The 14,387-nt window shown below is 37.3% G+C and overlaps 1 protein-coding gene and 3 long non-coding RNA genes across 5 annotated transcripts in view; 2 read left to right on the top strand and 2 right to left on the bottom strand.

Moving 5' to 3' along the window:
• Window positions 1–801: 801 nt before the first annotated feature.
• Window positions 802–14,387, bottom strand: part of LOC110053120 (run domain Beclin-1-interacting and cysteine-rich domain-containing protein-like) — a 61,693-nt gene continuing 48,107 nt past the window's right edge. The window contains exons 10-18 of the mRNA XM_089295026.1: window positions 11,296–11,360; window positions 10,961–11,078; window positions 9,880–10,000; window positions 9,744–9,805; window positions 9,559–9,637; window positions 9,106–9,180; window positions 7,709–7,802; window positions 4,100–4,172; window positions 802–3,274 (exon numbers count right to left, since the gene is read on the bottom strand). Coding sequence (XP_089151152.1) covers window positions 3,148–3,274; window positions 4,100–4,172; window positions 7,709–7,802; window positions 9,106–9,180; window positions 9,559–9,637; window positions 9,744–9,805; window positions 9,880–10,000; window positions 10,961–11,078; window positions 11,296–11,360 — 814 coding nt within the window. The 3' untranslated portion in view covers window positions 802–3,147. The remainder of the gene's footprint in view (window positions 3,275–4,099; window positions 4,173–7,708; window positions 7,803–9,105; window positions 9,181–9,558; window positions 9,638–9,743; window positions 9,806–9,879; window positions 10,001–10,960; window positions 11,079–11,295; window positions 11,361–14,387) is intronic.
• LOC149109250 (uncharacterized) lies at window positions 4,600–5,799 on the top strand. The gene is made up of 2 exons (XR_016208867.1): window positions 4,600–4,970; window positions 5,601–5,799. It is a non-coding gene; the product is annotated as an uncharacterized LOC149109250 (long non-coding RNA).
• Window positions 5,563–7,085, bottom strand: LOC149109249 (uncharacterized). 2 transcript variants are annotated; one of them, XR_016208866.1, is made up of 3 exons: window positions 6,692–7,085; window positions 6,112–6,459; window positions 5,563–5,642 (listed from the first exon to the last, which is right to left on the bottom strand). It is a non-coding gene; the product is annotated as an uncharacterized LOC149109249 (long non-coding RNA). The 2 variants fall into 2 exon arrangements; XR_016208865.1 differs by having other exon boundaries at window positions 6,164–6,459; window positions 6,692–7,026.
• On the top strand, window positions 7,151–9,600 carry LOC149109248 (uncharacterized). The gene is made up of 2 exons (XR_016208868.1): window positions 7,151–7,226; window positions 8,647–9,600. It is a non-coding gene; the product is annotated as an uncharacterized LOC149109248 (long non-coding RNA).

Here is a 14,387-nt window from a genome sequence, read left to right as displayed (position 1 = left end):
ACACAATGTCTGCGGCCAGGATTCGAACTCTGGACCGCTCGATCCGTAGTCAAGCGCACTAACCATGAGGCCGCAGCGCCTCTCACCTCAAAATTTCAGGAATGAGAAATGGGTTCTGTTTAATCATTCATGCCAAATAACATATAAATCTGGAGGGCAGATCTTTCTTACACAAAGAAAATGTGAATTTTGCTTATTTCAAAAATGGCTCAAAATCTATAGCACAGACTTTTTTAAAATTTCGGCTCTTAACGCAATTCACCCCTACAAATCAACTGTGGAAATTTCATCATAGGTTGTACGGTAGGTTTTCGAGCAATCTTGGATCAAAGACAGGCTTTTACAACCTTGCGCGGGAATTGAATTGAGCATGCCTTTTATTTGAGAACACGCTCATGTGGCACCACGTATCGAGTGCGGAAAGGTAAGAGTAAATAAAATCTCCTTTACCAGTTGTTTATCTTTCTTTTTTTGTCATATTTAAATTGTCCTAGGTTTAAACACGTGTATGGAAGCAGTTTGAAACTATTGCTACGTATACCACAGTGCTTAAACGCGATTCAAGTGCTGAAGTTGTTTTCGTTTCTCACAAGGGTTGCTTGGGTCATTTTCCCACGCGCGACGTCTGACAGGCAATCGTAGAGCGCGCTATTGAGTCTCGGAAAAACGAACGTTTCAACGCCGCTTCTGAGGTTATTTTAAAATTAACAGGAAGGCGATTGAAATTAACATGTATAGGTAAATTACATTTATATTTTATGTATTTGACTGATCATTAACACTGAGGTACTAACTACACTATTTTAATAAAGCCAAAAGTTTATTGCAGATATAAAAATACATTCATCGTAAAAATGTGTTTTACTCCATTTCCTTCAATATACTCCGATTCCTGCATTTGCTCTTTGTCGCACCATAGAACGAAAAGATATAAGTATACGTTTTATAGGAAAATGATTTGAAATAAACATTTAACGATAACCGCAGAAATTCTTCCGCGCTCACTTGCGGACAGACACATGAATTTATAATTTATGCGATGCGTCAACGAGCGAGAGCGGACAATTTAACAATTTGTCAATGTAAAAAAAAAAACAAACTGACGTCAGGTTTTCATACATTTGTCCTGTTATTAACAAGGAATTTCGTTATAACATGGTCAAAGTACTCTGCGGATCCACTCGGGTATCGCCTCGTGGATCCACAGCTACTTTGACAATGTTATGACGAAATTCATGATCAATAACAGGGCAGACGCATGAAAAACTGGCGTCAATTTGTTAATTTTATTTTCAGATATGTACGAGTGCTACAGTGGAACCTCTTGAGTGCTGACACCCTTGACACCAGGGAGCTGCGACCATGACACCACCTGTCCACTCTAGGGAAGGTGTCCGTCCGTTAGCGAACATTCGACTGTGCGAGAAAATCAGTCAGGGCCGCGTTGTTCAAAGCCCGATTAAGCTATCCCAGGATTAACGAGAATTTTGATTTCAGTTTTGTAACTTTTTGGTGAGGTGCTCTGTTTATATTGTTTGCCCTTGAGTTTTGAGCTGTAGTAATCTCAAACTACACCAAAAGAGGGGAAAAACATTTTTAAGCAAGAAAAAATATTACCTTAGTTAACGTTTAATCCTGGGTTAAAGTTAATGGGCTTTCGAACAACCAGGCCCAGATGTCAGACTGATCAACGTCTATAAGTTACTCACGATTAAGTACGGAAATGTATTGGCAATGTATATGAACAAAAAATACTCTTATTCTTTTCCTAGTTCTGTTGACATACTGATAATGAGAACTTAGCATTCAATAGGCCACGTGGCTCTATACGAATTAAAAGAACGAAGTAAAGTTCGCAAATTTACAACTTCTGTGCAGGATACAACCGCTAGCCTACGATTAGGAAACAAAATAAAGCTTAAGATACGGTGCTTAAAATTCTCGTGCTACGTTCGATGTAAAGCCTGAAAAATTCTGGCCGGGTACAAGAAATTATGTACGAAAATTCCGAAAATAAGCCCCTCTGTACTAAGGCCTTGCGAAAATTACGATTGGGAATTGCCGTCAAACACAACATAGACCAAATACCATTATGATCAAACGTTCTTATCCATAAAAGAACGATTCCTCACATTGAGTCACTGGGGTGAACAATTGCCAAAGTATCTGCAACGTAATGAACTTTTCCCAAACTGAACCCAAATCCCCTCCCGGTCGGCGCCTAATAGGATGCTGTTGTCTTCGAAGTTCGCACGCTCAGAGGGATAACGTTGTTATAAAATTTCTAGTTATTCCCCTTATATTACCGTTCGCACATGGAAAAATTACCAACACAAATTTCCCCCTAATGAACAGCTCAGACAGTTAACACAAATTTCCCTCTAATGATCAGCCCAGACAGTTAACACAAATTTCCCTCTTATTCTCATCCTAATAAAACCCCCCTCCAAAAATGATCGGTCTCAAAAATATAAGCCCCGGACTTATTTTCGGAATTAAAATCGAACGGATTCTGGTTATATTCAAATTTTTAACGTAAAAGAATTTTTCCCTCCAAGCAAATACTAATAATGGTAAGAGCACTGAATGGAATCCAATTCATGTTGAAAGTCCTCTGGAAACAGTCTGGACCCCTTTCAAGCCCTCACGAGCCATAATTTGGCACAATTATATTATCTCCAGAAAACCAGTGGCTCTTCTCTTCGTTCACTTTTACCTATTTCGAATTGTGGCCTTCTCGTACGTTATTTTAAGGGAAGGGTGCATATTCAATGAAGTACGTCATGTGTTGTATGTATTGCTACAAAATTCTTTACATGTAATGTTATTGTTGTGAAAGTTATAAGGTTACTACGGCGCTGATCGTACTGGACCGCCATACACTTAACTATGACTGATCCTCACTCGGGGATGCAGTTAATTCTGTTTCAGCGTGGCCGATGAAGTGAGGTTTAACCGTACTAACATACAAGAAACTCCGGCTTCTCTTCAGTTAGGACGCTAGTAATATAAACATTACAGTTACTTCTGGGTCAGTGAATTAACCTGCGATCATACCCTCCCTCCCTACATGATCGCAGGTTAGCACTGAATTAATTATTCACTTTTATTTTGATCCGCCTAAGCCCTTTTTGTGTTCTAAATCGTTTAAATGTTTAATACTTTCTCTCCAACCAAGATCTGCTGGGTTGTTTTCGTGCTGTTAAAATCAGCTGAGCCATTTTCTGTGCTGCATTCTTCCTCTGGAGAGACTGATTGACTCAGTAACTGTTTTCTGATGAGTAAAAAAACAGCACATGCCATGAAACGAATGCGGAAAATCAAAATGTTGAGAGAATTTTCTAGTCTCACTCGAAGTGCAAACCCTTAATTGCACTGGCCTTCATGCGGTTACCAATACAAATTCTTACAGCTCTGATACCAATATACTTCAATGCAACCTAATTTTCAGTTTCACGGCAAGATATATGAATTCCGACAGTTAGCTGTTCATTTCTTTAAGACCATGAAAAAATTTATTCAGTGTACTTGACCAAACATTGAGCGGCAATGAAAAAAGAACTTCTTCAAACTAAACTTATTTAACTGAAGCTTGTTCAAAACCCGATTACCTTGTCTACAGTACAAGTTATTTAAACAGTGCAAACGGCAAAGGAAAAAGGATCACGAGGGATTCGTCGCAGGACAGTTTTAAGTTTGGTGCGTTTGGGAGGAAATCATTTCAGTGCAGCACGGCCAATTGCAAATGTTATACCAATTACAGGTTGAATAAGCGAGATGGCAATACAAGGTTTAATAAAGTCTCTCTCCTAAGAACAACTAAAACAACTGGATTAAGCACTCTCGATTTCTGTCACGCACAGAGATCAAGAGTGAATAATCTAATTGTTTAAGCATAAACAATTCGAAAACACCAAGAAGCGGCCGTCATTTTGTTAACAACCGCACACTGCTAGGCTACTCACTATCTACAACAGAATACTGAGCAGCGTAGCCAATCAGCATTCGTGAGAGAGCGCTAGTAGATTTATACCACATGTGGATAGTATACCAAGAAAGATTGACAAAGTAGTCAGAGGTATTCTATAGATAAGTATACCTTATACGTATTCTCTCGCACTTAGGACATTTTCCTTCAACAAAACAATCCTTGTGAAATGACGCATGGCACCCTATAAAAGCAAGGGATAACACAATCGAAAAAATTCCTATGGCAACTTGACGAAAAAAGTCTAAGAGCTAAGGGAGTTTTCGTTTATTTTAAAACTAGCTGCAGTAAATCTAGGACGGTAGATTATTGCACTAATATAGGAAAGTAAAAACAATATTACACTTTTTATAATTTTTAACTCGATTTGTAAGTTACTATTTAAAATCAATACCGTAAAACGGTAGCACGCAAGCTGGACACATACGTCTACATTTACTTTTTTACCAAATATTATGTTATATTTGCTATCTAGCTTTCCAAAAGACACTACAGGATTTAGTTGTTTAGCCAATAAAGGCAGAAAAAAATTTCAAAGAATTATGGCTTTCGGGATTTACATTGCCCGAGATTTGTCAGGATTTATTGTCAGATGATAACCATATATCAGTCCGGAATATCCCGATAAATTAGGACATCTGTGATGTCACGAAACTCACGTTTCAACCAATGAGAATGCATGTTTTGATTGGAGTGTTGTGTTTCACAACAAACCAAGAGATTCAAGATGGCGGACAAAGAGAGTCGCGAATACTTTCCAATGTCATGAATGCGGGCCTTAAGGGGGTATATATTTATCTCGAATTGAGTTAAATACTGTCCAAATTATAAAATAAAAGGAAAGTTTGTCTTCGCGTTCCATGTCACAGACAATTCTGCCCAGATAACGATTATCCTCGGACCGAAGGAAGCACCACAACGTAATGCGGGCCACGTTTAACGAGCTGCTGTTATCATTCTTTGGAAAGAGACCGAACAATCGGTAATCATCTTTACTCTGCCTTTTTCTAAGCACAGAAATGATCGATGTGAGAATTGAGGCTTTCCTCCTATCTAGGGATTATCGGGCCGAAATCGACAGCACGCGCATGTTCTTATATGCCAGCAAAGATAAATTGTAGATGTCCAAAATGTTATACGTTTTGGCTAAATCGAGGAAATGAAATCATCATTAAAACAGAATTTTCAATAACGCATACGAGTGAGAAATTCTCGTTCTTTTATATAAAATAAACTAAGCTAGAAAAAATGTATCCAAAATTTTAGTGTTGTCAGATGCAAGGATAGTTAAAAATTCTGTTAATATATTCTTTGTAAATCTGAAATTTCTCCATTTTGGTATTTATTTCAAATATTTCTTGTATCTATTTGTTACTGTGCTAAAAGATATCATGTCTGATTTCCACATTTAAATTATGAAAACTTACATATAATTGCTGACTTTCACAAGTTATTTACCCAAAAATATCAAAATATAATTCCTGGACAGGTTGACAAGGGAGTATTCACAATCCATCCACATGTCCCAAGGTTTTATTATATGTTTATTTAAAGTTTACAAAACAAATTCAGTCTTGAAAGTGAAATCCATTTTATTTTATTCACTCTTTAGGTACTCTCGACCTTGAATTTGCCTCTTAGCAGAATGCAGGACCTGAAACAAATCACAAGCACTTAGAAGATTATTACATTGCTTACAGATGTCAATATTATTACAAATGTATTTTTCGTTTTCACATATGAATTTATTTTGAATGTAGTTACCACATTAGTCTCACTAAATAAGAGATTGCCCTCAAGTGGTCTGATAACTCTTATATTTTCTATTTTTTATTACATATTCTTAACCAAACTGATATGTTTCCTGTTCACAACCAATTAATGTTTTGCATTGGTTTCACAATTAGTAATGTTCAACACTCGACACTACATTCTAAACTCTCGTACCTTTTTAGTCTTTGCCTTCATAAAAATTATTTTGCAAAAACATTACTTTCTGGTACATTCAAACTTCATGGGGAGGTGAAAAGAATCATCATCTACCAGGAGCAGCTGCAGCGTGTATAGTTTTTAAGAAATGCCAAAAAAAAAGAGTGCAATGCACCCTACAAACTTTAACTTACATGTTTACATGGCCCTCAACGTCTGGTAAATGAGCACAAACAATCTCTCTACCTTTTGTGCCATTCCTTGGGATACTGATAGCATCCATTTACAGGGAATCACTGCAGTACCCCTGGCCTGTCTGTTTCGCTGCCACTTCTGTGCTGTAGGTGGTTTTCAACAGGCTGCTGGCTCTCCAGTGATAAACTGGGGTGCACATTCGGTGAATCCACCAAAACAGAGACCTCCCAAATATGTTTAATTTCGTCCGCGTACTTAGCGACGTCTTATTTCCTCTCTTTTCCCTTTGTTTTTCCCCCAAAAATTCGGCAAAGTGCCTCGAGCAGTCGAGTATGCTCTTCCATGTACTTGAGAGAGAAATTGAAAACAACTGTCATAAAAATGAAGGAACGATGCATTACTTAAGCCTTATAACAACAGCGGTTCAGGTACACTTGTAACGCCTCAAATTCAAAGAGAGTTTACAACCGTGTAATTTGGCATGATGAAACTTTAACAACACTAGAACCAGTAAAAAAATATACACAGCTCAATGAAAAATACGTGAATACTAGAAAATAACGCGTACACTTTACTAACCTTAATATTTGGCCACAAAATCGCGTCTACATCGTCGCTTGACACCAAAAAAACTCAATGATTAGAAGACAGTCAACGTTCTCCCACTACCAAAATGGCCGCTTATTGTCCTTCTCAACGTTTGGTCGGAAAAAGTCCTTGATAATGCTGGCCAGACTCTATGCGAGACTGGAAACAACATATTTTCTTGGTCCGGATAAAAGGTCCGCCATTTTCCCTGCTAACAATAGCTTCATGACGTCATGACTGTCCTAATTTATCGGGATATTCCGGACTGTATATGGTAATCATCTACTACACATGTTGTTTTTGAATATGCCAAGTTACAGTCAACGTTGCCATACATGAAGCTTTCCACTACTGATGGTACTACCACTGGATAGGTTGAAATACCAATACCCCAAGTTGTACATGTTTCCTTTTGTTTTGCCTGCGTCATTAAAGCTCATTTGAGATGTCTATTTCATGATTCTTTAACTAATTTCAAAGCAACCTGCGGGCAAACAAACTGAAACCAATCAACGCAGGATGAAGGGTAAGAAATACTTTAAAATTCTAAAGCAATCCCTCTCGAGTTGGACCATGTACCCAGTTATCCCCGCTGCGGATAATGTTAACACGCGCGTTGCCTGGATGTTTTCGTGGAGGATTAAAATGCTTGCAAGCCGCAAGGCCGCTTAGATTGTCGACGCGAGCAAAATCCGCGGCATAGGATTACCTGGGAATGATCTAAATATAACTTGAGAGGAATTGTCTTGGAAATGAGGCCTTTTAAGTGAGACTAATTCCTTTACCCTTCATCTTGTCTTGGTGATAAACATTGGCAAAAACAACATTTAGGAGACTTAGTTGAAGGAGGCAAGAGTAGGATCTTAGCTGGACTGACAAGATGTGGTTTGCAAGTTTTTGCCAGTGGAGTTCTTAGACAAAACACCAATTAAATCATGCTAAGATCTCTGAAATTAATTTCTAGCACAGTAAGTTGATGTCAAAGTTATGAAATGTCGAACAACAAACCTGAACACTGTACTACTCTGTTAAGTTGAAAAGGAAAGATGACATCATCTCCATTCTTGCAATATTCACAAATAAATCCTTTCGCAAGACACAGCTATATGCAGTAAAATGAAGAAGGTAAAATAATATAAACGTTACTTATTTATTCATTTATTTATTTGCCATACTTAAACCACTGGAAACGCCTCCTCGTATTCATATTTTATGCACATTTAAGTTATTCTGGACTCTCTCCCGCATGGGATCAACCCCTTCATAGAGTGGGGAAGGGTTATGTATTCACGCTTCGATTTATGCCCTGCATCCTTCACTGCTACGGCCATAAATAAAGTTTAGGGCATAAATTAAAAGGGCAAACCTGGACCATAACTTACCGCACGGACCTCGAATTCAGTTCACAGTAAGAGGTATTAAGAACATATAATGATATCATCATCAGTAGGTGGGGTCTGCCAAATGGATAGCCGACCTCAGCCGAGAATAACACTGTATTCTACAGATATTGCACCATACTGAAAAGGTGACTTGGATGATGCGAAAAGAATCTTGATAACTATGCTTAGTTGGCAGAAATTCAACTAGCTCAACTGCACAGAAGTTAATCTTGTTATTATATGGCTGAGAAAATTACTTTAATGTGATTGACTGAGAGCAGGCAAATTTATCGTTAATTCTTAAATTGCAATGCAGTGCAAATTAACGCCCACGTGTTCGCAATTTTCTCAGTCACATAACAAATGAGTAATTGCATAAACGCTCGAGCAATTAAGGACTTCCACTACTCGTGATATTTGGAAATTCTTTCAAGTTGTACTCGTCTAAAGGCTCGTGCAATTTTGAGAGAATTTTCAAATATCACTCACAGCGTAAGTGCTGAATTGCACCAGTATTCATACCATTACCTATACTAACTTATCTAGAATAATTATGCTCGTCAGTTTGTAGGATTTTAACCCGAAGCATCCAGAAAGTTAACAGAGAGTCAGGATTTCTTAGCTGGACTGGAGCAAAAGACAGAATGGCAGCAATTTGCTGCCACCTTAATCAAGTGCTACACCCGTCGACGACGTTCTGCTATTGTTTTTGGATGTTTTTGCGCTCTATGCAAAAAAAAAATAGTTCCTTGATGAGTTTTTTAAAAAGTCCAGTCCTGGAATTGGTGCCAGTACACTCCCTAACCTACTCTTGACAGTACATTACCATCTACAGTTAAGATGGTATCAATATACTCTAAGGAATTTCAAGCGTGACCACAACGACTCCTAGCATGCGAGGATTAAAGTCAACTACAATACCCTTACATTACTTTTGTTTAATAATGATAATAACAACATTTTCCAGGCACAGCCAATCAGTTGATAAGTTTGGATGAGCTGCTACAACATTTGATGGCATACCTGACAGTGGTTGATATGATTCAAGGATTCTATTGCTAGCTTCCTCAGAAAAAGGAGCAGATCACCATTATGGGCCTGCAGGACACAGAAGACAAAATCAGTGAAGTGAATATCATGGCATAATTTATGATACCGACTAGAATTTGTTATATGTTAGAATGTTAAAATATTTGCATCATTGGTTTTGGCCATCCTATTCAACATGTAAAATGCTTGAGTGGTACGTCAACAATAACATTTTATAAAAGGATTCATTTTTGAGGTGTTTTGAGTCTGTTTAACAATGCTGATATCACCTTGATATCACCTCAAATGACATCAAAACGAGCGGAATGTTAAAAGAAAAAGAACGCCTGAAAATATCAAAGTGTTCTACTGTCAATGCTGTCAATGTAGTTCCTAAATTTTACAGTAAAAACATATATACAAGTAGGACACAATGCACAGTGTCACCTGCAAAAGGTCGTGAATGGAATAAAGATGTGCTTCCCTACAGATATGATCTGGCAACTTATTAAACTCTTCTGCTAATCTATAAAAAAGAAAACATTCTCTTTAAAGAACAGAAAACGTCACGAGTATAACGTTTATAATTTTGAGAAGCAAGGTTCAGTCAGGGCAACTGAATAACTACTTACTCATTTGCTTTTCGACACGTCTGAATGAAGGATTTAAGGAAATGAAGTCTCCTTCGGATGTCCTGCAAAGATGATACACAGTAGATTCTGAAAAACTTGCAACTAACCACTAATCAATAGAAATTCAAAATATTACCTTTAATCCTTCCAAAACACGAAAGCGCTTATATAAAGAGGGATTAAGATCCATGAGGTTGAACAAAGGGTCAAAGTGTATCTTGTTTAATAAATCTCTTGCAAAGTTTGAAACCTCATATCTGAAGGAAAGTTAAGGAATAAACCTGACTAGAATATTAGAAAATAAATGATGTAAACTATGCTGTAGTCTAAAAGGTGAGCTGTTTGCTCGGTATTATTTTCATTGATTTGAAGAGTTACATACAATGTTTTGTAGACATACATAATTCATACACAAACAGACACGTGACGCCACACATACGCACATTTTCAACTTCCAATTAACAAATTGACGCCAGTTTTGATGTGTCTGTCCTCTAATTGATGATAAATTGCATCATAACATTGTCAAAGTGGCTGAGCAACCACGAGCCGCAGGCAAGTGGTTCTGCAGTAAACTTTGACAATGTTGACAAAATTTATCATCAATAAGAGGACAGACGCATAAAAATCTGACGTCAATTTGTTTTTTACAATAACAAGACCCCAAAATGGTCAAATGCCGGGAATAAATGAGGGGAAAAGACGCTGTAAACTTGCCGTAAACAAAGATAAGTAAATTTTATTCAAAATGACGCGAACTTTGTCTATAGCTCTTCTCGCTTTTTAATTGGCTACTTAAAAAAGTCCATAAAATCTCATTGGTTAAAAAGTTGACAGTTTGACAGCTAACAGCTGAACTTGAAAGCTTGCATAAATTAAAATTTCATCCGTCTGCACTCTTACTGATGATAAAAATGAGCCAATCAGCGCGCCAGAAATTAGACAGTTACTGTAAAAATATGGAATTGATAATACTGCTACAATGCAGCAACAACACGAATTCGACAACTACACATATTTCGCCTATCCAGTTTCCATTTCAACAATGATTTTTTTTTTCTTAAAATTGTCTAACACCGACCAACATAAACTTTCCACTATTTTCAGTTACCTCTTTAATGGCTTTGACTATTAATTTCCTTGTAATTCTGTATTGGTTATGGTTAGTTAATGTTAATTCTTAATTGTTAAACTATTCATCATTTGTGCAAGGATACTTGGTGAAGTCCCATTTCCTGACCACTCTAGCTGGAATGACTTCCAAAACGTTACTGTGACAAGTGCTACAAAAATACTTCCCCAGGTAGTGACAATACCGAAATCGCTTTATGTAATCTAAAGGGAAAAAAGGTTTTACTTCAAGATATATGTACATAAAGACTAAGACAGACAGAATACACAAACATCAAGACATAAAGAGGTTCAGTGACAAGTAGCATATATATACCGATCTTTGAAACCTAAATAATCTTGCTGGGTAACAGATAACCCCAGATTACTACTGGAGGGTTAATAATAGACACTACCATTAAACAGAGCCAAAGAAACTCACCTGGAGCAACTGCCATACCACAACCAGCACACCTAAAGTTTTGCTGGGCCATAAGTGCTTTCCTCCTGAAAACAATATCACACAAAAATAAAATAAAAAAAGATTGAAGAAAAAGTCAAAGCACATTTTCAATTAAGAATTTTTCCTAATTGAAAACATGTTACACATTAAGATTGAACTCTGACTAAACCTTATCACATAGCAATTTAATTATCAAAATTGAGCAGTCTATAATAAAGGTGTGCTGGCTTCCAGTAATGATGCAGTAATTGTGAAGCTCTGTGTTATGTTTCAAGTCACCAAAACGTTACTGGAATCACTATAACAAACCAGCGGCATCATAAGTGTGTTGATTTTGGTGTTGGTTTCCATCCTTGGTCTAAAGGTTCTCGTGGTTGTTTGCCTTTTCTGACATATTTACTTTGTTTTTTGCCAAAAAATACATAATATGATACGTAATAAGACTTGATCTCCTCTCTTGGCTTGTCAATGATTCAAGACTGCTTATTGGAGTGTAAAGCCCAAAGCTACATAGTGGGAATGGCTATCATGTTTTTGTTTCAATATTTCAGTACATTCTTCGACATGACACTAATCATAATAATTATTCGTTCCTAGAACTAGTAAGAAAGTTTGGTTTGGCCATGCTCAGACCACACGACTAAGCGGTATTTTAAAAAACAAATGACCCAGAACACTGTGTATGTTACTCAAAAGCAATGCCAAAGTACATATATACTGGTAGCTGTACATATGGTGCAAAATATGGAATCCAAAGAATTGATCTAAAGAATAGACTCACACAATGTAATTGGATAAATAAATAAAAAATAAATAATTACACAAACGAATAGAAAATCAGTTAAATAAAAAAAATCCTACATAGAACAAAAGATGGCAGCTGTACATTTTACCACAATACCTTGCGAACCTAACACAAACCATTAGGCACAACGATAGCCACCTTTTTTTCTCCATATTTTTCCCTCTATTAACAACACTGAACGTGCTAGATTTGTTTTGAGAACGTTCCTGTACGTATCTATGAGCATTGTTACAGTTTTCTTGCACTATGAATAATGGTAAATGTACCAGGATAAATGTACAGGATGCAGTTACTCCTAGAAAAATAAATAAATATATATATACTAAGTACATGTAGCATATAGAGGAATTTACTCTTAGTCAGTATTTATAGTGCAAAGGCTAGTGAGACAAGTACTTAAAGGTTGGAAACAAATGATTCAAATCAAACTTAACAAGGCTAAAAACCCAACTGGCAGGAGGAAACCAGTTGGCTATTTACAAGCTTGGCCATCTTTCAGACTTCAAGTTCGATGCCTGAAATAATCAGCCATGCTGATTTTTTTAGATAATTATGTTGTCTTGACCACGCATTCCTAAAACTAGTACTGAACATAGCGGTTTATTTGACATTTGGAATTGACAAGGCATAATAAGATATATAATTTTGTGTTGAGAAAGGTATGCCAAGTTATTTTTGTCTGTCAAGTGCACACTCTCACACTGTTCAAATTACACTGAATGACTATTGAGTGTAGGCAACTCTCAAGCTGACTAGGAGACTTGAATGACTACTACATGTTACTTATGTAGATGGCTTGGATAAGTGCCACATATTACACTCTGCAATATGAAGTTACATCAGATATAATGCACATTTATATCTCTTGAATAATACAAATAGATCCCCCCTGCCTCACCACACATTGCAGCTAGGAAATTATACACCAACTACAAAAAACAAAAGGCCCTTTTGGCCTGCCTCACGTCACTTGTTTTAGTGCGCGAAGAAATCCACTGCTAAACCAAACAGGTCTAAAATGCAAGCATAATGCTGGATAAAGTAAACAGGAGCACATTTTCACTTCCGTTTTAAGGAAGACAATTCGATCCGACTCGATTCGGCCTGATCTGACCCTTAATGACAATTAATTCTCATGATTTATACCTGTTTGCTTATTCTCAGAAAGTGTGCATTATATGATAGTTTTTAAACTAAAAATGCCAAAATTGCAGGAGGGGATGGACAACAGCAGTATCCATTCGAAATTTTGTTTGACACTGACTCTACCTTTGCAGTCTATGTAAAATTGCATATCTTACCGCAACCCTTCTCGCGGTGTTTCTAGCAACAGAAACAGCTCTGACGCAAGCACATCTTTTACCTCAAGCAATTTAGTGGTCATTCCCAATGTCGGAGGCATCTCTGAGAAAACACACGGGAAACGCCTACACTGCAGGCTACCCATGGCCCAAGGACAAACCCCGTATTTTACAGTCAAGGGGTGTAGTTTAGAAAATCGGTTGCCCTGGCTGTGATTTCGTCTATTATGGACAAACAGATCGAGCCTTAGCAAAACGATTATAAGAACACAAAAGGGCGGTTCGAGTTGGAAACAGCAACTCAAAGGTTGCACAACACGACGATCAGTTTGGCCATAACATAGACTTCAATCACGCCACTGTTGTGGACAAGGCTCGTGACTACCATAAGAGACTTTTCCCCTCGAGGCTTGGTATTCTCAGAGAGAGACCAAAATGCAGACAACGAACATATCAAGATTCCGACCTGAATATTAACAAGTCACTCGCGTAGTTTGATATGTCATTACATTTCGCTGGCGTATCACGTGCAGAACTGTGCACCGTTATATAGCCAGCAATTTCAGTTGGCTTTTTAGATTAATGAAGACTTTTCGAAACGTCTTTGTATATAAAGTAGCTATTAACGTTGTTTTAACGTTTTAGTAGATCAATGTCAAACAAAACTTCAAATGTATACCACTGTTAGTTTTTAATCAGGTCATTGTGATCTCTTGATTTTCTGGATGTTAGGGTTGCATTTAGTTTTCGGGGATTTAAGTATTTACGACCCTTTATCAGGGTCAGAATTCCATCTCAGGAACGTTTATGCTGCTCTTTGTTGAAGCCAACTAATAGCTTTAATCTGTTGTTACTTGCTTTATTTCATGGACAGAAATGATACTAATACCAGAGGACTAGAAAACCAGTCGGCGCGAGTAAGTTCCAGGAGACCCTTTCACTTGCTTCCATTAACGCAGGTACAC

Source organism: Orbicella faveolata, unplaced genomic scaffold (assembly GCF_042242905.1).
Source record: "Orbicella faveolata isolate gen_17 unplaced genomic scaffold, um_ofav_v1 contig_25, whole genome shotgun sequence".
In the NCBI taxonomy this organism is placed as follows: domain Eukaryota; kingdom Metazoa; phylum Cnidaria; class Anthozoa; order Scleractinia; family Merulinidae; genus Orbicella; species Orbicella faveolata.
This window is presented reverse-complemented; position numbering and strand designations above follow the sequence as displayed.